Source organism: Ornithorhynchus anatinus, unplaced genomic scaffold, assembly GCF_004115215.2.
Source record: "Ornithorhynchus anatinus isolate Pmale09 unplaced genomic scaffold, mOrnAna1.pri.v4 scaffold_344_arrow_ctg1, whole genome shotgun sequence".
Lineage (NCBI taxonomy): Eukaryota > Metazoa > Chordata > Mammalia > Monotremata > Ornithorhynchidae > Ornithorhynchus > Ornithorhynchus anatinus.
Genome location: NW_024396779.1, coordinates 674389 through 697678, shown reverse-complemented (window position 1 = coordinate 697678; position 23290 = coordinate 674389). Strand labels below are relative to the sequence as shown.

General features: G+C 45.7%; 4 protein-coding genes across 4 annotated transcripts; 2 read left to right on the top strand and 2 right to left on the bottom strand.

Moving 5' to 3' along the window:
• The first annotated feature begins 1998 nt into the window (after positions 1-1998).
• LOC100092037 (olfactory receptor 14A16-like) lies at positions 1999-3068 on the top strand. The gene has a single exon (XM_029057144.2). It carries the CDS (start codon positions 2010-2012, stop codon positions 2778-2780), a length of 771 nt encoding a protein of 256 aa, XP_028912977.2. The 5' UTR covers positions 1999-2009; the 3' UTR covers positions 2781-3068.
• Positions 3069-7482: 4414 nt separating this feature from the next.
• LOC114808883 (vomeronasal type-2 receptor 26-like) lies at positions 7483-8310 on the top strand. The gene has a single exon (XM_029057143.1). It carries the CDS (start codon positions 7483-7485, stop codon positions 8308-8310), a length of 828 nt encoding a protein of 275 aa, XP_028912976.1.
• A 3242-nt stretch (positions 8311-11552) lies between these two features.
• LOC100079361 (olfactory receptor 14J1-like) lies at positions 11553-12482 on the bottom strand. Its single transcript, XM_001510290.2, has one exon. The coding sequence runs from the start codon at positions 12480-12482 to the stop codon at positions 11553-11555; it is 930 nt and encodes a 309-aa protein (XP_001510340.2).
• A 919-nt stretch (positions 12483-13401) lies between these two features.
• On the bottom strand, positions 13402-23064 carry LOC100680681 (olfactory receptor 14A16-like). Its single transcript, XM_029057142.1, has 4 exons — positions 23025-23064; positions 21952-21956; positions 19980-20894; positions 13402-13437 (listed from the first exon to the last, which is right to left on the bottom strand). The coding sequence occupies exons 1-4, from the start codon at positions 23062-23064 to the stop codon at positions 13402-13404; spliced, it is 996 nt and encodes a 331-aa protein (XP_028912975.1).
• Positions 23065-23290: the final 226 nt, after the last annotated feature.

The following is a 23290-nucleotide window of genomic DNA, read 5'->3' as shown; positions in this document are numbered from 1 at the left end:
CCAAGCGCAGTGAGAAGGGTAGCACTAGAGGAGCAAATTGTGTGACCTGGGTTGTAGTAGGAGAGTAGCGAGGTGAGATAGGAGGGGGCAAGGTGATAGAGTGCTTTAAAGCCAATAGTGAGGTATTTTTGTTTGATGCTGATTTGGATGGGCAACCACTGGAGTTTCTTGAGGAGTGGGGTGGCATGTCCTGAAAATTTTTGTAGAAAAATGATCTGGGCAGCGGAGTGAAGTATGGACTGGAGAGGCAAGATACAGAAATTTGGGAGGACAGTATGGAGGCTGATGGAATAATACAGGCAGGATAGGATGAGTGATTGCATTAACATGGTAGCCATTTGGATGGAGAGAAAAGGGTGGATTTTTGCAATGTTGTGAAGGTGGGACGAACAAGATTTAGTGATGGATTGAATATGTGGGTTGAATGAAAAAGAGGAGTCAAGGATAATGCCAAGGTTATGGGTTTGTGAGACAGGAAGGATGAGGGTGCCATCTACTCTGATGTGAAAGTTGGGAGAGGACAGGGTTTGGGTAGGAAAACAAGGAGTTCTGCTTTGGACATGTTAAGCTTGAGGTGGAGGGAGGACATCCAAGTAGAGATGTCTTGAAGGCAAGAGGAAATGCGAGACAGAAGAGAAAGAGAGAGACCAGGGCTGGAGATATAGATTTGGGTATTACCTGCATAGAGAAGCAGCATGGCTCAGTGGAAAGAGCCCGGGCTTAGGAGTCAAGGGCCATGGGTTCCAATTCTGGCTCCACCACCTGGAGAAGCAGAGTGGCTCAGTGGAAAGAGCACGGGCTTTGGAGTCAGAGGTCATGGGTTCGAGTCCCGGCTCTGCCACTTGTCAGCTGTGTGACTGTGGGCAAGTCACTTCACTTCTCTGGGCCTCAGTTCCCTCATCTGGAAAATGGGGATTAAGACTGTGAGCCCCACGTGGGACAGCCTGATTCCCCTGTGTCTCCCCCAGCGCTTAGAACAGTGCTCTGCACATAGTAAGTGCTTAACAAATACCAACATTATTATTACTTCACTTCTTGGTGCCTCAGTTACCTTATCTGTAAAATGAGGATTAAAACTGTGAGCCCTCATGGGACAACCTAATTACCCTGTATCTGCCTCAGCGCTTAGAACAGTGCCTGGCACATAGTGAGTGCATAACAAATACCAACATTATTATTATTATTAGAGGTGGTAGTTGAAGCCATAAGAACGAATAAGTTCTCCAAGGAAGTAAATGGAGAATAGATGGGAATTAGAACCCAGGCCCTCTGACCCCCAAGCCTGGGCTCTTTCCACTAGGCCACGCTGCTTCTCTTGACCCAAATCCTTTCTTAAGCACCTGGAAGGTCCTCCCTCCTCACATCCGCCATGCAATCACACTTCCCCCCTTCAAAGCCCTACTGAAGGCTCACCTCCTCCAAGAGGCCTTTCCAGACTAAAGCCCCCCTTTCCTTCAGCTCCTCCTACCCTCCAGGTCTCCCCAACTTGTTCCCTATGCTCTACTCCTTCTTCCCGCCCCACAGCACTTGTGTATATATGTACATATGTATAATTCTATTTATTTATACTGATGCCTGTTTACTTGTTTTGATGTCTGTCTCCCCCTTCTAGACTGTAAACCCGGTGTAGGCAGGGATTGTCTCTATTGCTGAATTGCACTTCTCAATAAATACGATGGAATGAATGAATGAATGAATGAATGAATGAATGAATGAATGAATGAGAAGTTGAGGAATAGTATGTTTTCAAATTGGGCATCCAGCTAGAATTTTAAATGAATTCCAATCATCCACTTTCTCATTTCCTGTCCACATTGTTCTCAGGAAATCCAAGTAGAAAATGGCCAATGTCTCCATGGTGACGGAATTCCTCCTGCTGGGTTTCTTGGAATGTCTGGGAGCTGCAGCTAGTCCACGCCGCATTGTTCCTCCTGGTCTACCTGGTGGCCCTGACAGGGAATCTCCTTATCTTAGCCATCCCCACCCTCGACCAGCATCTCCACACCCCCATGTACTTCTTCCTCAGGAACTTGTCTCTCTTAGATCTCTGCTACATCACCACCACCGTCCCCAAATCCATCCTCAACTCATTGACCAACAGCAGATCCATCTCCTTCCTGGGGTGTACTACACAGGTCCTTTTAATGATTCTTTTTGGTGGTTCAGAGTTTTTCATCCTTACTGCAATGTCCTATGACCGCTACGCAGCCATCTGCTGCCCCTTGCGCTATGACACCATCATGGACCAAGAGGTTTGTAGGAAGATGGCCACTGCCTCCTGGCTCAGCGGGGGTTTCTACTCCCTGATGCACATGGCTGCCACCTTTTCCTCCCACTTTTGTGGTCCTCGCATTATCCACCAATTCTTCTGTGATGTCCCCCAGTTGCTCAAACTCATGTGCCCTGGGGAGGCCCGAGCAGAGATCTGTGTTCTTGTCCTCAGTGTTATTTTGTGTTTGGGCTGCTTTGTATCCATTCTCGTGTCTTATGTCCACATCTTCTTGGCGGTCCTGAAGATGCCAGCCACCGAGGGCTGGACCAAAGCCTTCTCCACCTGTCTGCCTCACCTCATTGTGGTCTTTTTATATCTTTGCACCAGTTCATTTGCCCATCTGAAGCCACCCTCGTCATCCCCATCGCAGCTGGACCTGCTGGTGTCTGTGTTCTATACAGTGTTGCCCCCCACCCTGAACCCCCTCATCTACAGCCTGAGGAACAAGGACATGAAGGCCACCCTGGGGAAGATCTTCTCTGTCCACTTCATTTCCAGGGTGAACTGATTCTCTCCCTTTGCCATGGATGTGTACACAGAGCTCTCCTTCAGGGAAGGTTTGGCCAAAATGGTCCTCAGTACAAAGCTTTCTCTTTGAATCCTTGCCTCACTGTCCTCCCTTCCCTCCACTCCCTCCCTGGCATGCCTAACCCTCTAGAGAGTCAGTGCTCAAGACTGCCATTGACTGAGTGATTGAATAATAAATTTACTGATTAAGAGAGTTCAAAGCGGTAGAATTGGTATGCAGGTTCCCTGCCCACAAGAAGCTGACAGTACAGAGAGTAAGACTCGTTATGGGCAGGGAACATACCCGTTAATTGTGTTGTACTGTACTCTCCCAAGCACTTATGACAGTGCTCTCCACATAGCAAATGCTCAATAAATACCATTTAAAAAAAAGAGATTGTCTAGGAGACAATTCTTCTTGGGCATTTGGCAAGAAGGTTAGGCTAAGCAAAAATACTGAAAATGATAGTAGTAGTAATAATATTTATTAAGGCCTTACTGTGTTCAGGGCGCTATACTAAGCATTGGGAGGGGGTACTCACAATCTAAGATCGCTCATTATGGGGGAAACCAAGGCAATGGAAATTACCAAACAATCATTTGGGGGTTTTTATTTCGTTTTGTTTTATTTCTATGGTAGTTGTTAAGCACTTATTATGTGTCAAGTCCTGGTCTAAGCACTGAGTTAGACACAAGTTCATTAATGGCAGAGCATTGACATTAGTTGTGGTATTAATAGCACCACTTGGGACAGTGCCCAGCAATTAGAACAATGCCCAGAGATTAGAACAGTACTTGGCACATAGTAAGTTCTTAACAACTACCATAAAAAATTAAAAAAGAACATTGGAACTATGTTCTAGTCCCTTTGGCTATCATTGGGACCTAGTAATGATGGTATTTGTTAAGCGCTTACTATTTGTCAAGATCTGCCTCTAAAACACCAGTGAGTAGGTGCAGTGAGTAGCTTGGCATTGGAGGAGTCAAGTGTTGTAGTAGATCAGCCAGGTATGGTAGGAGGGGGCAAGCTCCCTTCTCTATACTCTAAGCTCAGGGGAAGCAGCATGGCCTAGTGGTTAGAGCCCGGGCCTGGGAGAGAAAAGGACCTGGGTTCTAGATACACCTCCACCATATGTCCGCTGTGTGACTTTGGGCAAGTCACTCAACTTCTCTATGCCTCAGTTACCTCATCTGTAAAATGGGGTTTGGCACTGTGAGCCGCATGTAGGACATGGACTGTACCCAAACTGATTAACTTCCTTCTACTCCAGTGCTTAGAACAGTGCCTGGCACATAGTGAGAACTTAGCAAATATCATAAAACAAAGCTCACTGTGGGCAGGGCATGTGTCTACCAACTCTGTTGCATTTACTCTCCCAAGTGATTAATATAGTGTTCTGCAATTTATTTATTTATATTAGTGTCTGTCTCCCCTTCTAGACTGTAAGCTCATTGTGGGCAGGGACTGGGTCTGTTTATTGTTGTATTATACTCTCCCAAGCACACAGTAAGCTCTGCACACAGTAAGCACTCAATGAATACGATTGAATGAATGATTGAATGAATGAATGAATGAATGAAGGGGAAGTAGCATGGCCTAGTAGAAAGAGCACAGGTCTAGGAGTCAGAGGACCTGAGTTCTATCTCAGCTCTGCCAACCACCCGGGTGGGTGACCTTGGGCAAGTTATTTACCTTCTCTGTTTCCTCATTTGTAAAATGAGGATTCAATACCTGTTCTCTCTCCTACTCGACTGTGAGTCCCAAGTGGTGCAAGAACTGTATCTATCCTGATGAACTTGCATCTGACACAGTAGCTTGGTACAAAGCTCTATGTGGGGAGGGAACCTGTCTACCACCTCTGTTACATTGTACTGTTCAAAATGCTTAGTATGGTGTTCTGCACACAGTAGATGCTCAATAAATACTACTGATTGATTGAGTAACCAATACCACAATTATTATTAGTAGTAGCAAAAATGTATCAGGATGAAAAATAGCTGAATAAATCATTACATAAAATATGAAAATATGCATAAGTGCTAAGGTTAGGAGCACCATATATATTGAGCAATGAGCTAGAGAGATTGGGGTGCTGTGAACTAATCAGGGAAGGATTTCGGAGGAAGAGGGATTTGACATTGGGGAGAGTTGTGGTGTTGGATTGGGAGGTGGGGAGGAAGGTGATCGGACTATTAAAGTCTTCTTAAATAATCTGGAGGACTGAATGAGAAGCAAAAATCCTCACCTGCAAAATGGGATTCCTTATCTGTAAAGTGGGTTTCAATTCTGTTTGCCCTGCTACTTAGATTGTGAGCCCCACGTGGGACAGGAACTGCACCCAACTTGATTAACTTGTATCTACTCCAGGCTTAGAACAGTGCTTGGCATTCAATTCAGTCATTTTTATTGAGTGCTTAATGTGTGCAGAGCACCGTACTAAGCACTTGGGAAAATACAATAAAACAATAAACAGACACAGTCCCTGCCCACAACGAGCTTACAATATAGAGGGGGATATAATAAATGCTTAGGGCACATGGTAAGTACTTAACAAATGACACTATCATCATCAAAATATCCACGTTGACCCTAATTTACCTTGGAGTTGATTTTCTCATGTAAATACATGTTATAAATTAGGATTTATTCCAGAACCTATGGAAAAAGAATATGAAACTCCACTTTGTGCTATGTTCTCTAACATTAACATTAAACTACTATTTCATCTTTATTAAAGTAATTTATAGCGTGAAGAATTTTATTATTGAGATGCAGCATAACCTAGTGGAAAGAGCCAGGGCCTAGGAGTTAGAGGTCCTGGGTTCTAATCTTAGCTCCACCACTTTTCTGCTCTATGATCTAGGATAAATCACATCTCTGTGTCCCATTTACCTCATCTGTGAAATGGAGATTATGAATGTGAGCCCATGTGGGACATGGATTGTGTTCAACCTGATTAGCTTGTATCTACCGCAACACTTAGTACAGTGCCTGGCACATAGTAAGCACTTTACAAATGCCATGAAAAAAAGGTGGATACCCAGGGTCCTGGAAGCTGTAATTGGTGGTCAGCAGGATTCTGGAGGAATCGGGGGTCTGTTTGGTCCAGAGCCCAGTCAGTAGTGGTTAATGGCTATGTGGTTTGAGTATTTATTAAAACACTTACTCTGTGCCAAGCAGTATGCTAAGTGTTGGGGAAGAATAGCAGTCTTACCTAGTGGGAAGAGCATGGGCCTGAGAGTCAGAGGATTTGGGTTCTAATTCTGGCTCCTCCACTTGTCAGACATGTGGCTTTGGACAAGTCACTTCACTTCTCTGTGCCTCAGTTACCTCATCTGTACAATGGGGATTAAGACTGTGAGCCCCACGTGGGACAACCTCATCACCTTGTATCCCTCCAGTGCTTAGAACAGTGCTTTGCACTTAACAAGTGCTTAACAAATACCATCATTATTATTATTATTATTCATTCCCATTTTACAACTGAGGTAACTGAGGCAAAGAGAAGTGAACTGATTTTCCCAAGGTCATACAGCAGGCATTTAGCAGACATGTGGCCGAGCCAGGATTAGAACCCAGGTCCTTCTGACTCCTGGGCCCCAGCTCCATCCAATAGACCAGGCTGGAGGTGGGGGGTGGGGGGCAGTTGGGACCCCCAGTCTCCTCTGTGCCCTATTGTCTCATCGAGGTTGGATTCTGTGCCCGGTCCAAAGCCTTTGCAATTTGGGAGGCTTCCCTCATTCCCCTGTCATCAGTCAGTCAATCAGTGTTTTTAATTGAGCACCTTCCCTTGGGTGGAGCACTGTTCTAAGCACTTGGGAGGGTACAAGACAGAGCTGTTAGACATGTTCGTCACCCTCAATCAATCACCTGAGTGCTTACTGTGTGCAGAGCACTGTACTGAGTGCTTGGGAGAGTATGATATAATAGTTGGTAGGTATCTTCCCTGCCCTCAGGGAGCTTACAGTCCAGAGGGAGAGACAGATATTAAAATAAATTAAGGGTATGGACTGTGAGGCTGAGCAGGGTGTAGGTGAATACATGATAAAAATCCAAGTGCAAATGTAACTGGGCAGACTGAACCAAACTTATCGTTCGTCAATCAGTGGCATTTATTGGGTGCTTATAATGTGTAGAGCACTGTATACTAAGCACTTGGAAGAGTATCGTATAACAGAGTTGGTAGACAAGTCCCAGTCCTTCGAAAGCAGCTTCTCCATTCATCTTATTCTCCTGGTTGCTCTTCTTTGCCTTCCTTTGCACCAGTATTGTGAACTTCTCTTGCCCAGGGACCAGAAATGCACGCCACATCCCAGGTGAGCAGGGAAATCCCATTTATTCCTTTAAGATATGGATCAATGCATATTGAGAAGCAGCATGGCTCAGTGGAAAGAGCCCGGGCTTGGGAGTCAGAGGTAATGGGTTCGAATCCCGGCTCTGCCACTTGTCAGCTGTGTGACTGTGGGCAAGTCACTTAACTTCTCTGTGCCTCAGTTACCTCATCTGTAAAATGAGAATTAACTGTGAGCATCATATGGGACAACCTGATTACCCTGTATCTATTCCAGAGCTTAGAACAGTGCTCTGCACATAGTAAGCGCTTAACAAATACCAACATTAGCATTATTATTATTATTATTAATGCAAGTGCCCTGAAGATGAATTTCCAAATCCTCAAAGAGATCAGTGTAACCTGAAAGCGATGATCTTCCTTTCCTATGAGGAACCTCTGGGGATGGTTCTGGTGTCCTTAGCCCTCTGTTTCTCTCTCCTAACCGCTCTGGTTTTAGGGGTCTTTATCCACCACCGGGAAACCTCCATAGTGAAAGCTAACAATCACAGTCTCAGTTACACACTCCTTACTGCCCTCCTGCTCCGCTTCCTGTCCTCCTTGACCTTTGTTGGCCATCCCAGCCTGGCCACCTGCCTCCTGCAACAGATGAACTTCAGAGTCATCTTCTCAGTGGCCATTTCTACCGTGTTGGCTAAGACAGTCACTGTGATCCTGGCCTTCAAAGCTACCGGGCAGGGGAGCAGAATGAGGACTTGGCTGGGGTCCAAGGCATCTTCCTCCATCATCTGCATCTGCTCTCTCATTCAAGTGGCCATCTGCACGGTCTGGCTGGGGATCTCCCCCCGATTCCCTGACGTGGACGTGACGTCTGAAGCTGGGGTTATCATCGTCCAGTGCAACGAGGGCTCCCCCACCGCCTTCTACTGCATCCTGGGCTACATGGGGCTCCTGGCCCTAGTAAGCCTCACTGTGGCCTTCCTGGCCAGGAAGCTGCCAGACAGCTTCAGTGAGGCCAAGTTCATCACATTCAGCATGCTGGTGTACTGCAGGATCTGGGTCTCCTTCCTGCCCATATACTTGAGCACCAAGGGCAAGGCCATGGTGGCCGTGGAAGTCTTCTCCATCCTGTCCTCCAGCACCGGGATCCTCGGCTTTGGGCCCAAGGTCTATGTGATCCTGCTGAGGCCAGACAGGAACACCAGAGGGCAGCTTCTGGAGAGGCAGGGGAATCCATAAATGGGGCACAATCAGGCGAGACCCCCAAGGGCCAGGCTCAGGGAAGTGGGCACTCGAAGGTGAGGGTTCAAATGCAGCCCTTCCCCATGAACACAAGACGCCATGGGCGTCCCCCAGAGGGTATTATTTCTCCTGAGGTGATTTCCCAGGTCGGCTACCAAATCCTTCACGTTCCTCCCTTCCCTTCAGCTCCCAACCTCCCATCCATGATTGATCATGAGGGCATGAGTTCGGTGAAGCAACGCACCAATCTCTGTCCCCAGGAGGAGGCCGAGGGCAGCGCCTCCCACAGGCAAAGAGGAAGATCCCAACATGTCCATCCTGAGTCTCTGGGAAAGTCCTAGTTGAGTGGTATGGGGCGCATCAATCCTGAATCAGTCCCCACTCTGGAACTCTGATCCTGGTCCTTCCAGCTCTGCACTCTTCCCACCTCCCTCATCCAATCAGTCAGTCAACCAATAGTATTTATTGAGCACTTATGGTGTACAGAGCATTGTACTAAGCCCTTGGGAGAGTATGATATAACAGTATAACAGACACATTCCCTGCCCACGGTGTGTTTACAGTCTAGAGGGGAAGACAGGCATTAATTTAAATAAATAAATTACAGCTGTGTAATTCCACTCCCACTCTCTTTTGCTAGGTCGTTTGGCCTTCCATTAGCCACAGCTTGTGAACATCACTTTTCCCATTTCATTTCTCATCTTTGCGTCACCAAAGAAATGTGACAAATAAAATTATTAGAACAATCATTCAGTGGCATTTATTGAATGCTTACTATGTGCAGATCACTGAACTAAGTGGTTGAGAAAGTACTGTATAACAGAATTAGTAGATGCAATACCTGCCCAGAGGGAGTTTACGGTATACAGGGGGAGGTAGAAATTGAAATAAATTATAGATAGAAAAAGTACTAGAGTATAAGGATATGCACATAAATGGTGTGAGGCTGGAGTGAATATCAAAGTGAGTAGATTTTCTCATAGAATTACATGTTATAAATTAGAATATGTGCCAGAAGCTATGGAATAAGAAAATGAAATTCCATTTTGTGCTATATTCCTTAACAATGAATGTCCTTAAACTACTGTTTAATCTTTATTAAAGTATCTCACCATATGAGAAGTTCTATTATTAAGTCCCATCATGGCCTAGTGGAAAGAGTCTGGGCCTGAAAGTCAGAGGTCCTGGGTTCTAATCCTTGCTCCACCATTTATCTCCTGTCTGACTTTGGGCAAGTTACTTTACCTCCTCCTCTTTTCCTTTTCCTCTCAATAAATCAACCAATCAATCAGTGGTATTTATTGAGCACTTACTGTGTATAGAGCACTGTGCTAAATGCTTGGGTAAGTACAATGTAACTGAGTTGGTAGACACATTGTCTGCCCACAGCGGCCTTTCAGTCTAAAGAGTGAGGTTACAGTCTAGAACTTCCAGGCTAGAATCAACAGTGTTTTCCTCTTCTATCTATGGGGCCCACCACTCTCCGAACTTTGTTCAGGATGTAGAAATCTGGGAAAGTCGATTTATGACCATCAGCTCCAAAATGATGACTTCATGTCCTCCAGCTCCCTGTTCTTTCCATCCGAAAGAGCTGCAATCTCTTTAAAAATCTAAAAAAAATTAAAAATCTTTATTTTTTTTCATTTTAGCATTCTGATCTGTGACCTTTCTGGAATAGTGGATGGGCAGAGCAGGAAGCAACCACAATAACTCTCCTGGACCAAGCCCTTAGGCTCCAAACAGGTGAATGTCTAAATGAGTTTGCCCAACCCCTAGGGGCATAGAGTGGGGAGGCAGAATCTCTTCAGATTCTGAGGACCCGGTTTCAAATCCCAGCTCTGCCACTTGTCTGTTGTGTGAACTTTGGCAAGTTGCTTTACGTCTGTGCACCTCAGTTGTCTCAACTACAAAATGGGGATTGAGCAACTTTTAATAATAAAATAATGATGGCATTTGTTAAGTGCTTACTATGTGCCAAGGACTGTTCTAAGTGCTGGGGTAGATACAGAGTAATCAGGTTGTCCCACGTGGGGCTCACAATTTTACTCTCCATTTTTCAGATGAGGTAACTAAGGCATAGAGAAGTTAAGTGGCTTGCCCAAGGTCATACAGCAGACAAGGGGCAGAGCCAGGATTTCCTCTGAACCCATTTCCTCTGACTCCTAAGCCCATGCTTATTGTTATATTGTACTCTCCCAAGCGCTTAGTACAGTGCTCTGCATACAGTAAATATGATTGACTGACAGACTGACTGAAAGAGCCATGGAGCAAACCTCCCAGTAAGGCCCTGAGGAGGGCCTGACCTAGAATGGCAGAGGGCATATCCATGTCCTTGGCACATGGCTCCAGGAACTTAGAAAAAGGCCACTAGTAGGGGCAACCTTTAGTAGGGAGCATCCCTTCTAGAGGTTAAGAGACAGACTGAGAGATGGGGAAAGGCAGACAGAGGAAGTTGGGGAGATGTAGGAGGAACAGAAAGAGACAGAGACAGAGAGAGATGGGGGAGACAGAGGGAAACAGACAGACCTAGGGACAGGGGGAAGGAGGCAGAGAAGAGGGAGACAAGCCAGAGGCAGAGAGAAGAAAAGACAAATTGATGAGGAAACAGAGATGGGAGAGATAGACTGTAAGCTCTCTGTGGGCAGGGAATGTGTCTATCAACTCGTCTATATTGGACTCTTCCAGGCGCTTAGTAAATACCATTGATGATCTTTTCCTCCAACCTGAGCAAAATCACTGCATCTGTAACCTTTAACATCTTGATATTCACCCCACTCCAGGCTTACAGCACTTATATACATCAATCAATCAATCATTCAGTTGTATTAATTGAATGCTTACTGTGTGCAGAGCACTGGACTAACTGCTGGGGTACATACAAGATAATCAGGTTGGGAACACTCTATGTCCCACATGGGGCTCATGTCTTAATCTCCATTTTATAGATGAAGTAACTGAGGAGCAAAGACGTTAAGGGGCATGCCTAAGGTCACAGAGCAGATAAGTGGCAGAGCCAGGATTAGAACCCAGGTTCTCTGACTCCCAGGCCTGTGCTCTAACCAGTAGACCACGCCATTTCTGCTTCTGCATGAATGTATGTATATATGTATATATGTAAGCCCACTGAAGTTTTATTTCAATTATATTGCAACATTCTTCCCTCACCTCCATTTGCAGGTCAGTGAGACGCCATCTGATAAATGGGAAAACAGCTATTGAAAGCAAAATCACATTCCATTCTAAGTGAACTTCTCCCTTCCTATGATCTTCTTCAGGGCAGCCTTCATGTCCTTATTCCTCAGGCTGTAGATGAGGGGGTTCACTGTAGGGGACACCACCGTGTAGAACATGGACACCAGCAGGTCTTGAAATGAGGGAGAGTCAGAGGGCGGTTTCAGATAAGCGAAGGAACTGGTGGAGAAGAAGAAAGCCACAACGACGAGGTGGGGCAGACAGGTGGAGAAGGCTTTGTTCTGGCCTTCTGAGGACCGTATCCTCAGCACGGCTGAGAAGATGCAGACGTAAGAGATGATCATGGAGACAAAGCAGATGAAGGCAAGACATGCAATGAGGGCTGAAATGTCCATCTCTGCCATGATCCAGTCAGAACCAGAGAGTTTCAGGAGCTGGGGGATATCACAGAAGAACTGGTGGATCTCATTGGACCCACGGAAGGGTAGAGAGAAGGTCACTGCTGTTTGCATAAGTCCAGAAAGACTCCCACTGAACCAGGAAGAAGCCGCCATCTTCCCACAGGCCCCTCGACTAATGACGAACTCGTAGCGCAGGGGGAGGCATATGGCCACGTAGCGGTTGAAGGACATCAACGTGAGCAAGGCCATTTCGGTAGATGCCAAAGATATGAAGACAAACACTTGGAAGACACAGCCCAGGAAAGAAATTTCTCTACGGTCAGTCAGAGAGTTGACAATGAATTTGGGGACAGTGGTGGAGATGTAACAGAGGTCGAGGATAGACAGGTGCCTGAGGAAGAAGTACTTGGGGGTGTGGAGTCTCCAGTTGAGGGTCGTGATAGCAACGATGAGGAGATTTCCTGTCAAGGTCTCCAGGTACAGCAGGAGGAACAGCACGGTGTGGACCAGCTGCTGCTCCCGTACCTCCGAGAACCCCAGGAGGAGGAATTCCATCATGGTGGTGACATTGGCCATTTTCTCCCCAGAGATATTTCAGGTATCCTTTGGGGACTCTGAAAGTGAAAAATGAGAAGGAAAAGGCAGTTTTCCACTGTAATGTTCTGAGGCCACTTGATACCTGATTTTTTTATGGTATTTATTAAGTGCTTATTATGTGCCAGGTACTGTACTAAGCCCTGGAGTAGATATAAGCTAATCAGTTGGACACAGTCCCTGTCATACATGGCGCTCACAGTATTAATCCCCATTTTACAGATGAGGTAATTAAGGCACATAGAAGTTAAGTGACTTGCTCAAATCACTGGTGAACATATACAGAATGTTTTGTTCCTTATCGGAGAAACCTTTGACTGTAAATTCAGGATCATAACCCTGTTCAGTTTGAGTTGGCTATGGATGGAAATGTTGAGGCTTTGATGATTATGGTTTTTTGTTAAGCACTAAGGAGCCAAGCACTGTTCTAAGCACTGAAGTAGACACAAGTTAATCAGGTTGGATACAGTCCATGTCCAACATAGGACTCACAGTCTAAGTGGGAAAGAGAATGGATATTGAATCCCCATTTTACAGTTGAGGAAACTGAAGCACGGAAAGGTTAAGTGGCATGTCCCAGGTAACACAGCAGGCAAGTGATGGAGCCATGATTAGAACCCAGGTTCAATGACTTCCAGACCTGTGTTCTTTCCACTAAGTCATAATACTTTGGCTCCTTTAGTTGTGAAAGAGGGAGAATCATGAGGGAGAATCATGATTTCGTTGTATGCGTGATGTGGAATTAATGTGAAAGAAATGTATCAGAATACAAAGAATTGGCTGAGTGAGTTGGGATAAAATCGGGATTTCTTAGGAAACTGGTTCAGTGAAAAAGTCTGGAATAGGATACAGTCAGGAATTCCTAGGAAAACCACAATCAATGGAAGGTCTGGTAATTTCTTCAGAGCAGGCTGCCATTTGGAATGTCTATTTGGATCTAGAATAACAAAAGAAAGCAGTCCTGAGAAGTAGCCTTCCCCTCATCCCGAGAAATCTGAATACTGCACATTCACTTTTTTTCAATTGTATTTGTTAAGTGCTTACTACATGGCAGGCACTCTACTAAGTGCTGGGAATATACAAGATAATTGGGTTGGACACAGTCGCTATCCCTCATAGGGCTCTCAGTCTTAATCTCCATTTTACAGTTGGGTTAACTAAGGCACAGAGAAGTGACTTGCCCAAGGACACGCAGCAGACAAGTGGCAGAGCCGGGATTAGAAGTCGGGTCCTTCTGACTCCCAGGCCTGGACTCTAGCCTCTAGGCCACACTGCTTTTCACTGGCAGTCCCTAGAGGGTGAAACAGCATTCCTTCTGGGCTTCCTCCTGTATTCTATAACTGGAGTAGGTACAAGTCTGATCTAATTAAGCAAGTCTGATTAATTAAGCGAGTCTAATTAAACAAGTCTGATCTGTGAACTTGGGGCTCACAGTTGAAGTAGAAAGAAAAGCATATTTAATCCCCATTTCACAGTTGAAGAAACTGAGGCACAGAGAAGTGAAGTGACTTGCCCAAGGTCACACAGCAAGCAATTGGCAGAGCTGGAATTAGAACCCAGGTCCTCTGACTCCCAGGCCCATGTTCTTTCCACTAGGCCACTCTGTTTCTCGCAGTTGAACTGGGATAATATCTGTTTAGACCAGAGTATCACTTACCCAGACCTTGCCAAGATCTATTCCTCCCTTCAGTATGGCTCTCAACCCTCATTATAATAATCATGATAATCATGAATCAATCAAGCAATCAATCAGATTTATTGAGTGCTTACTGTGTGCAGAGCACTGTAATAAGCACTTAGGAAAGTACAAATACAGCAATAAAGCAAGACAATCCCTGTCTACAACGAGTCACAGTCTAGAGGACGGGAGACAGATACCAATATAAGTGGACATCAGTATAAATAAATAAAATTATAGATATATAGATGATACCATAATGATACTAGTGTTATTATGGAGAGCCTTCTGAATGTGAAGCACTACACAAATCAGTCATTGGTATTTATCGAGCACTTACTGTGTACAGAGAATGGTACCAATTGCTTGGGAAAGTACAGTGGAGTTGGTACACAAATTCCCTGCCCACAAGGAGCTTACAGTTTAGAGGAATCAGTCAATAAATCTATGATATTTATTGAACGCTTGCTGTGTGCAGAGCACTGTACTAAGAACTTGGGAGAGTACGATAGAGTTGGTAGACAAAAACACTGCCCACAGGGAGCTTACAGTCCAGAGGGGGAAAGAGAAAAATTTCAGACAGGGGAAATTGCAGAGTGTAAGGATATGTACATAAATGCTCTGGGATTGAAGGTGGGGTGAATTTCAATGAAGCTGGAGTGCATGAACGATGCAGAAGAGAGAGTGGGGAGGGGAAATGAGAGCTTAGTCAGGGATGATGAAGAAAATTAATGATATAGAGGAGAAAGAGAAGCTGTTAGAAAGCACACACTTAAATGTTTTTCATTCATTCATTCATTCATTCAATAGTATTTATTGAGCGCTTACTATGTGCAGAGCACTGTACTAAGCGCTTGGGATGAACAAGTCGGCAACAGATAGAGACAGTCCCTGCCGTTTGATGGGCTTACAGTCTAATCGGGGGAGACGGACAGACAAGAACAATGGCACTAAACAGCGTCAAGGGGAAGAACATCTCGTAAAAACAATGGCAACTAAATAGAATCAAGGCGATGTACAATTCATTAACAAAATAAATAGGGTAACGAAAATATATACAGTTGAGCGGACGAGTACAGTGCTGTGGGGATGGGAAGGGAGAGGTGGAGGAGCAGAGGGAAAAGGTGAAAATGAGGCTTTAGCTGCGGAGAGGTAAAGGGGGGATGGCAGAGGGAGTAGAGGGGGAAGAGGAGCTCAGTCTGGGAACGCCTCTTGGAGGAGGTGATTTTTAAGTAGGGTTTTGAAGAGGGAAAGAGAATCAGTTTGGCGGAGGTGAGGAGGGAGGGCGTTCCAGGACCGCGGGAGGACGTGACCCAGGGGTCGACGGCGGGATAGGCGAGACCGAGGGACGGTGAGGAGGTGGGCGGCAGAGGAGCGGAGCGTGCAGGGTGGGCGGTAGAAAGAGAGAAGGGAGGAGAGGTAGGACGGGGCAAGGTGATGGAGAGCCTTGAAGCCTAGAGTGTGGAGTTTTTGTTTGGAGCGGAGGTCGATAGGGAACCACTGGAGTTTAAGAAGGGGAGTGACATGCCCAGATCGTTTCTGCAGGAAGATGAGCCGGTCAGCGGAGTGAAGAATAGACCGGAGCGGGGCGAGAGAGGAGGAAGGGAGGTCAGAGAGAAGGCTGACACAGTAGTCTAGCCGGGATATAACGAGAGCCCGTAATAGTAAGGTAGCCGTTTGGGTGGAGAGGAAAGGGTGGATCTTGGCGATATTGTAGAGGTGAAACTGGCAGGTCTTGGTAACGGATAGGATGTGTGGGGTGAACGAGAGGGACGAGTCAAGGATGACACCGAGATTGCGGGCCTGCGGGACGGGAAGGATGGTCGTGCCATCCACGGTGATAGAGAAGTCTGGGAGAGGACCGGGTTTGGGAGGGAAGATGAGGAGCTCAGTCTTGCTCATGTTGAGTTTTAGGTGGCGGGCCGACATCCAGGTGGAGACGTCCCGGAGGCAGGAGGAGATGCGAGCCTGAAGGGAGGGGGAGAGGACAGGGGCGGAGATGTAGATCTGCGTGTCATCTGCGTAGAGATGGTAGTCAAAGCCGTGAGAGCGGATGAGTTCACCGAGGGAGTGAGTGTAAATGGAGAACAGAAGAGGGCCAAGAACTGACCCTTGAGGAACTCCAACAGTTAAAGGATGGGAGGGGGAGGAGGCTCCAGCGAAGGAGACCGAGAATGATCGGCCAGAGAGGTAAGAGGAGAACCAGGAGAGGACAGAGTCCGTGAAGCCCAGGTGAGATAAGGTATGGAGGAGGAGGGGATGGTCGACAGTGTCAAAGGCAGCAGAGAGGTCAAGGAGGATCAGAATGGAGTAGGAGCCATTGGATTTGGCAAGAAGGAGGTCATGGGTGACCTTAGAGAGAGCAGTCTCGGTAGAGTGGAGCGGACGGAAGCCAGATTGAAGGGGGTCTAGGAGAGAATGGGAGTTAAGGAATTCTAAGCATCGATTGTAGACGACTCGTTCTAGGATTTTGGAAAGGAAGGGTAGTAGGGAGATAGGACGATAACTGGAGGGGGAAGTGGGGTCAAGAGCGGGTTTTTTTAGGATGGGGGAGACGTGGGCATGTTTGAAGGCAGAGGGGAAGGAGCCCTTGGAGATTGAGTGGTTCTGTTGAAAGTTCAGGGGTTCAGGAAAGCAACTATAATACTGTTCTCCCAAAGATCCTTTTGCGCTACTAGAGACAAAAAACAGAGTTTTGAGAATCGGCATGTCTTAGTGGAAAGAGCCCAGGCCTGGGAGTCAGAGGACTTGAGTTCTAATCCTGCCTTTGCCAATTGCTTGTTTTGTGACCCTAGGCAAGTCATTTAACTTCTCTGTGCCTCAGTTTCCTCAAATGTAAAATGCAGAGTAAATATCTGTTCTCCTTGTACTTAAACTGTGAGCCCCATGTGGGACAGGGACTGCGTCCAGCTGGATAAACTTGTACCTAACCCAGCTCTTAGAACAGTGCTTAACACGCAATAAGTGCTTAACAAATGTAGTAACAACAATAATAGTAATAATAATAATAATGATTGGGGCTGGATGAACTACTGATGATATTACGCGTCATCTTACATATGCCTATATCTTCAAAACTGGGTCTAACTGGTCCTCCCTCTCATGCTCCTCTGGTGCTAACTTTCTCACTGTACCTTGATCTTGTCTATCTTGCTGCTGAACCCTCACCCCCATCCTCCCTCTGGCCTGGAGCACCCTCCCTCCTCATACCCAACAATTTCTCTCCCTTCAAAATCTTATCGAAGGAACACCTCCTCCAAGAGGCCTTCCCTGAGTAAACCCTCCTTTTCTCTTCTCCCACTCTCTTCTGTGTCACCTTGACTTGCTCCCTTTATCCATCCCCCTCCCAGCCCCACAGCAGTTATGTATATAGCTGCAATTTATTTATTTTAATTCTTGTTTCCCCCTCTAATAATAATAATTGTGGTATTTGGTAAGCGCTTAGTGCTAAGTGCTTGCCAGGCACTATACTAAGTGCTGGGTAGATACAAGCAAATCAGGTTGGACGTAGTCCCTGTCCCACATGGGGCTCTCACTCTTAATCCCCATTTTACAGATGAGGAAACTGATGCCCATAGACGTGAAGTAATTTGCCCAAGGTCACACAGCTGACATGTGGTGGAGCCGGGATTAGAACCCACAGTCTTCTGACTCCTAGGCCCGTGCTTTATCCACTAAGCCATGCTGTAAGCTCGTTATGGGTAGAGAATATGACCGTTTATTGTTATATTGTACTCTCCCAAGAGTTTAGTACAGTATCCTGTACAGTATATATATATATACTAATAATACAGTATCTACTCTAATACAGTATATATTTTTATTACCCTATTTATTTTGTTATTGAGATGTACATCCCCTTGATTCTATTTATTGCTATTGTTTTTGTCTGTCTCCCCCGATTAGACTGTAAGCCCATCAGTGGACAGGGATTGTCTCTATCTGTTGCCGAATTGTACATTCCAAGTGCTTAGTACAGTGCTCTGCACATAGTAAGCGCTCAATAAATACTATTGAATGAATGAATGAATACTCTGCACACAGTAAGTGCTCAATAAGTACTACTGTTTGATTAACTGACTTCCTGAGCCATGGCATTCCCAGAGAAAGGTTCCTACAGTGCCTACTTTGCCTCCTTCCAGCCTCTAAATCACAGTTCTGCACCAGAAAACAGCCAAGGTGAACTTACCCCACAGTAGGTACAGATGTCCACAGGCAGATTTAGAAAACAGGTAACTGTGATAAGTCTACCAGCTCTGGTGTTGTACTCTCCCAAGTGCTTAGTACGGTGGTTTCCACACATTAAGCACTCAATAAATGCCATTGATTTATTGATTGGGTCCTTGCTTTACCAATCAATGGGTCCCTTCCCTGCCTACTAGCCCAGTGATCCCAACTGAAGAATAAGGAAAATAGATATGGAAGCCGAAAATGAATTTAAGTCTCTCTGGTGCAGGAGGGTTGAAATTCCATGGAAAGGGAGGCTATTTTCTTCCATTCTCTTATTATCATGTCAAAACACGGCTCCAGGATGCAGATCAAGCTCCATCCTTGGTCTTCGAAGTTCAATGAATAAGTAGACTGAGAATCTGATGATCAGACCTATTTCATGGTGTTTTCTGAGACTGTTGTCCCAAACGTTCCCTGAGGAACAGATTGGGAAATTCAGAGTCTAATTAACCCCATTAGACAGGACAGCGGAATCATTTTTTCTGCACCGTGGATTCAGGGAATGATGAAAATATGAGAAGAAAAGAGGTACCATGATATTAGGGTCTGGGAGCCCAGAGGTTCAGTTAGACAGCAAAGCCAAGCAAGGGCAAAAGGAGGATGGAAAATCTATTATTCATCCAGGATTTTCTCAGACATTTGATTCCATCACATAATGGTATATCATATGACCAAACCCTTATACTCAGTTGCTTCTCTTGTCTTATGCCATCGAGTCATTTCCGATCCATAGCAATGTCACGGACACATTTCTCCCAGAATGCCCCTCTATCTATCTGCAGTCATTCTGGTAGTGTAACCATAGAGCTACAGAAGTAGTTTACCACTGGCTCCTTCCACGCAATAAACTTGAATCTCCACCCTCGACTCTCTCCCATGCCCCTGCTGCCCAGCATGGGTGAGTTTTGATTGTAGCAGATTGCCTTCCCTCACTAACCCTTGCCCAAGCTAGGAGTGGAATGGGTAGACCTCTGCTTGACTCTCCCTCCCATAGCCTAGACTTGGTATAATACTGGAAACTCTCCAGGTGCAACCCTAAGAGGGGTTACTTCCCTTACCTGTAATTTATCTTCATGTCTATATTCCCCATTAGGCTGTGAGCTCCTTGAGGGTAGGTATGGTGTCTACCAACTGAACTGTACTCTCCCAAGCACACAGTAAGCGCTCAATGAATACCATCGATTGAGTGACTGATTCCTCTAGACTGCAAGATCCCTGAGGTCAGGGATTGGGTTTACCAACTTTACTGTGCTGTACTCTCCCAAGTGCTTAATAAGTGCTCTGCACACAATAAGCGCTCAATAAATACCATTGATTGATTGAATGATTCCTCTAGACTACAAACTCCTTGAGGATAGGGATTGTATCTTCCAACTCTAATGTACTGTGCTCTCATGTGCTTAGTATAGTGATCTGCATACAAGTGCTCAGTAGGTATTATTGATTGCTTAACTCTCTGCATCATGGCTGAACAACTCCACCACAAACTGCTACCTCCCCTACAGTCTAAAGGACTAATGAAAGAGCAAAGAGTTGGACACTGTCCCACATAACATCCTTTGCAGACCGACCTTCAGCTCTCTGTTCCTGAGGCTGTAGATAATGGGGTTTATGGCCAGAGGCACTATGGAATAGAACATGGACAGAAACAGATCCACCCCTGAAGGACCATTTGACTTGGATTTTAGATATGCAAAGGCCCCTGCAGAGAGGAAAAGAACGACAACGACCAGGTGGGGCAGGCAGGTGGAGAAGGCTTTGGATCGGCCCTCTACCGATGGTATCTTCAGCACAATGGAGAAGATACGGATGTAAGAGATGATGATAGAAATGAAGCAAAGAAAGGAGAGGCTTGCAGTAAAGATCGTGACTTTGACTTCTCTAAGGATTACAGTGGAGCCAGCTTGGGCCAGGAGGTGGGGAGTCTCACAGAAGAAATGGTGGATCACTTGGGACCTGCAGAAGGGCTCAGAGAAGGTGGTGGCCATGTACATGAGGGCGGAGAGGCCCCCGCTGAGCCAGGAGGTGGCCGCCATCTTCCCACAAGCCCCTCTGTTCATGACGACCTCATAGCGCAAGGGGTGGCAGATGGCGGTATAGTGGTCATGGGACATCACGGTGAGCAAGATCATTTCAGTGGATGCCAAAGATATGAAAAATAAAACTTGTAAAATACATCCCAGGAAAGAGACGGATCTGTTGTTGGTCAGGGAGTTGACGACAGACTTGAGGACTGTGACGGAGATGAGACAGAGGTCAATGAGGGCCAGGTTGCTGAGAGAGAAATACATAGGGGTATGGAAGCGCTCATCGAGGGCAGTGACAGTGACAATGAGGAGATTCCCCATCAGGGCCACCAGGTAGACCAGGAGGAACATCATGCCGTGGACCAGCTGCAGCTCCCGGACCTCTGAAAACCCCAGGAGGAGGAATTCCATCCCAGTGGTGATGTTGAACATTCCTTCTCCAGTGATGCTGTAGGCACCCTGGGGAATAAGAGATTGGAAATGAGAAATGGAAAGGCAATGCTTTTCTATATGAATTCTGGAGTTACTGGACGCTGAAGAAAATAAGAAGAATGTTCATTCCCTGAGAGAACACTTCACTTGTCCTAATAATAATAATAATAATGGTGGCATTTGTAAGTGCTTTCTATGTGCTAAGCACTTTACTACATGCTGTGGTAGATAAAAGATAATCAGGACCCACACTGGGCTCACGGTCTAAGTAGGAGGGAGAATAGGTGTTTAATCCCCATTTTGCAAACGAGGGAATGGAGGCACAGAGGAGTAAAGTGACTTGGCCTAAGTCACCCAGCAGACAAGTGGTAGAGCCAGAATTAGATCCCAGGTTCCCTGAGTCCCAAGCAGCGTGGCTCAGGGGCAAGAGCCTGGACTTAAGAGTCAGAGGTCATGGGTTCTAATCCCAGCTCCGCCGCTTGTCAGCTGTGTGATTTTGGGCAAGTCACTTCACTTCTCGGTGCCTCAGTTACCGCATCTGTAAAATGGGTATGAAGCCTGTGAGCTCCACGTGGGACAACCTGATTACATTGTATGCCCCCAGTGCTTAGAGCAGTTTTGCACATAGTAAGAGCTTAACAAATACCACCATTATTATTATTATTATTATTGTTATCATACCACTATACCACTCTGCTCTCGCTTGTCCCATTCCCTTTACACTGAAAGCTTCTTGTGAGCAGGGAGCATGTCTACCAACTCTGTTGCATTGTCCTCTCCCAAGTGTTTAGTACAGTGCTCTGCACACAGTAATTGCTCAATAAATACCATTGACTGTACATCCAATCATTAATTTTTACTGTCCTAGTTCTAAATATGTTTATGCTGCCCTCGTGATTTAGAGTGTAAGACTTTATGGACATGTCCATTCATTCATTCATTCATGTATTTATTGAGCACTTACTATGCACAGAGCACTAAACTAAGTGCTTGGGGGAGTGCAGTATAACAGAGTTGAGAGACACATTCCCTGCCCACAACTAGTTTACAGTCCATATGTGTGCTTTGTGGAGAATGATCTCACTTTTGCTATGAAAGAGCAAACAAATGTGAGCGTGAACCTCACAGACTACCCAGAATAGGTCAGATGAGTAGAGATAAATAATTGGAGTATTTGTTTAGCACTTACAATTTGTCAAGCATTATTTTAAACTCTGGGGAAGATACGAGGTAATCATATCAGATTATTTTTTATAGTATTTGTTAAGCACTTACTATTTTCCAGGCACTGCATTTTTCTTTGGGATAGATGCAAGCCAATCAGAATGGACCTAATCTATATCCCACATGGGGCTCATGGTCTTAATCCCCATTTTACAGGTGAGTTAACAGGCACAGATAATATAAATGACTGGCCCAAAGACACAGAGCAGACCAGTGGTGGAGGTGGGAGTAGAACTTAGATCCCCTGACTTCCAGGACCATGTTCTTTCAATTAGGCCATGATGATTGCAAACAAGATAATCTGGTCCCACATGGGGCTCGCAGACTATTTAGGAGGAAAAACAGGTATTGCATCCCCACTTTTGCAGATGAGGGAACTGAAGTACAGAGAAGTTAAGCGACTTGCCCAAAACAGGCACGTGGATTAGAACCCAGACCTCCAGGACCATGCTCTTTCCACTAAGCCATGCTGCTCCTCATAATTCCTGGTGTTCCTAGAAAACCCATGGAGAGTCTTATAGTACAAAGGGTCTTCCCTGGAATAGTCAGTTCTGAGCATGTCTGTTAGGATCCTGAACAAGGAAAGAAATTGGTATTGAGCAGCAGCCTTGAGCTCACCCAGAGGAACCCAGTATGTGCACATTTAGATGAAGCAGCTTAGCACAGTGTATAGAGCATGGGCCTGGGAGTCAGACGGTCATAGGTTCTAATCCTGGCTCCGCCACCGGTCTGCTGTGTGACCTTGGGCAATTCACTTCACTTCTCTGGGCCTCAGTTACCTTATCTGTAAAATTGGGTTTGAGTCCGTGAGCTCTATGAAGATCAAAGACTGTGTCCAAACTGATTTGCTTGTATCCACCCCAGGGCTCAGTACAGTGCCTGGCACATAGTAAATGCTCAACAAATATCACAGTTATTATCAATGTTATTCACTCTTATTCTCTTGCAGCTCAGGAGGGTGAAGCAACTTCATCGTCTCTGCTTCTTTCATTCATTCAATAGTATTTATTGAGCACTTACTATGTGCAGAGCACTGTACTAAGCACTTGGAATGTACAATTTGGCAACAGATAGAGACAATCCCTGCCCATTGATGGGCTTACATTCTAATAGGGACTTACCATATTTGTCATTCGAACTAAGCTAAGACCTAGCTCAGTGTGCGTAGGAGCATAGCCTAATGGGTCCTGGGAGTCAGA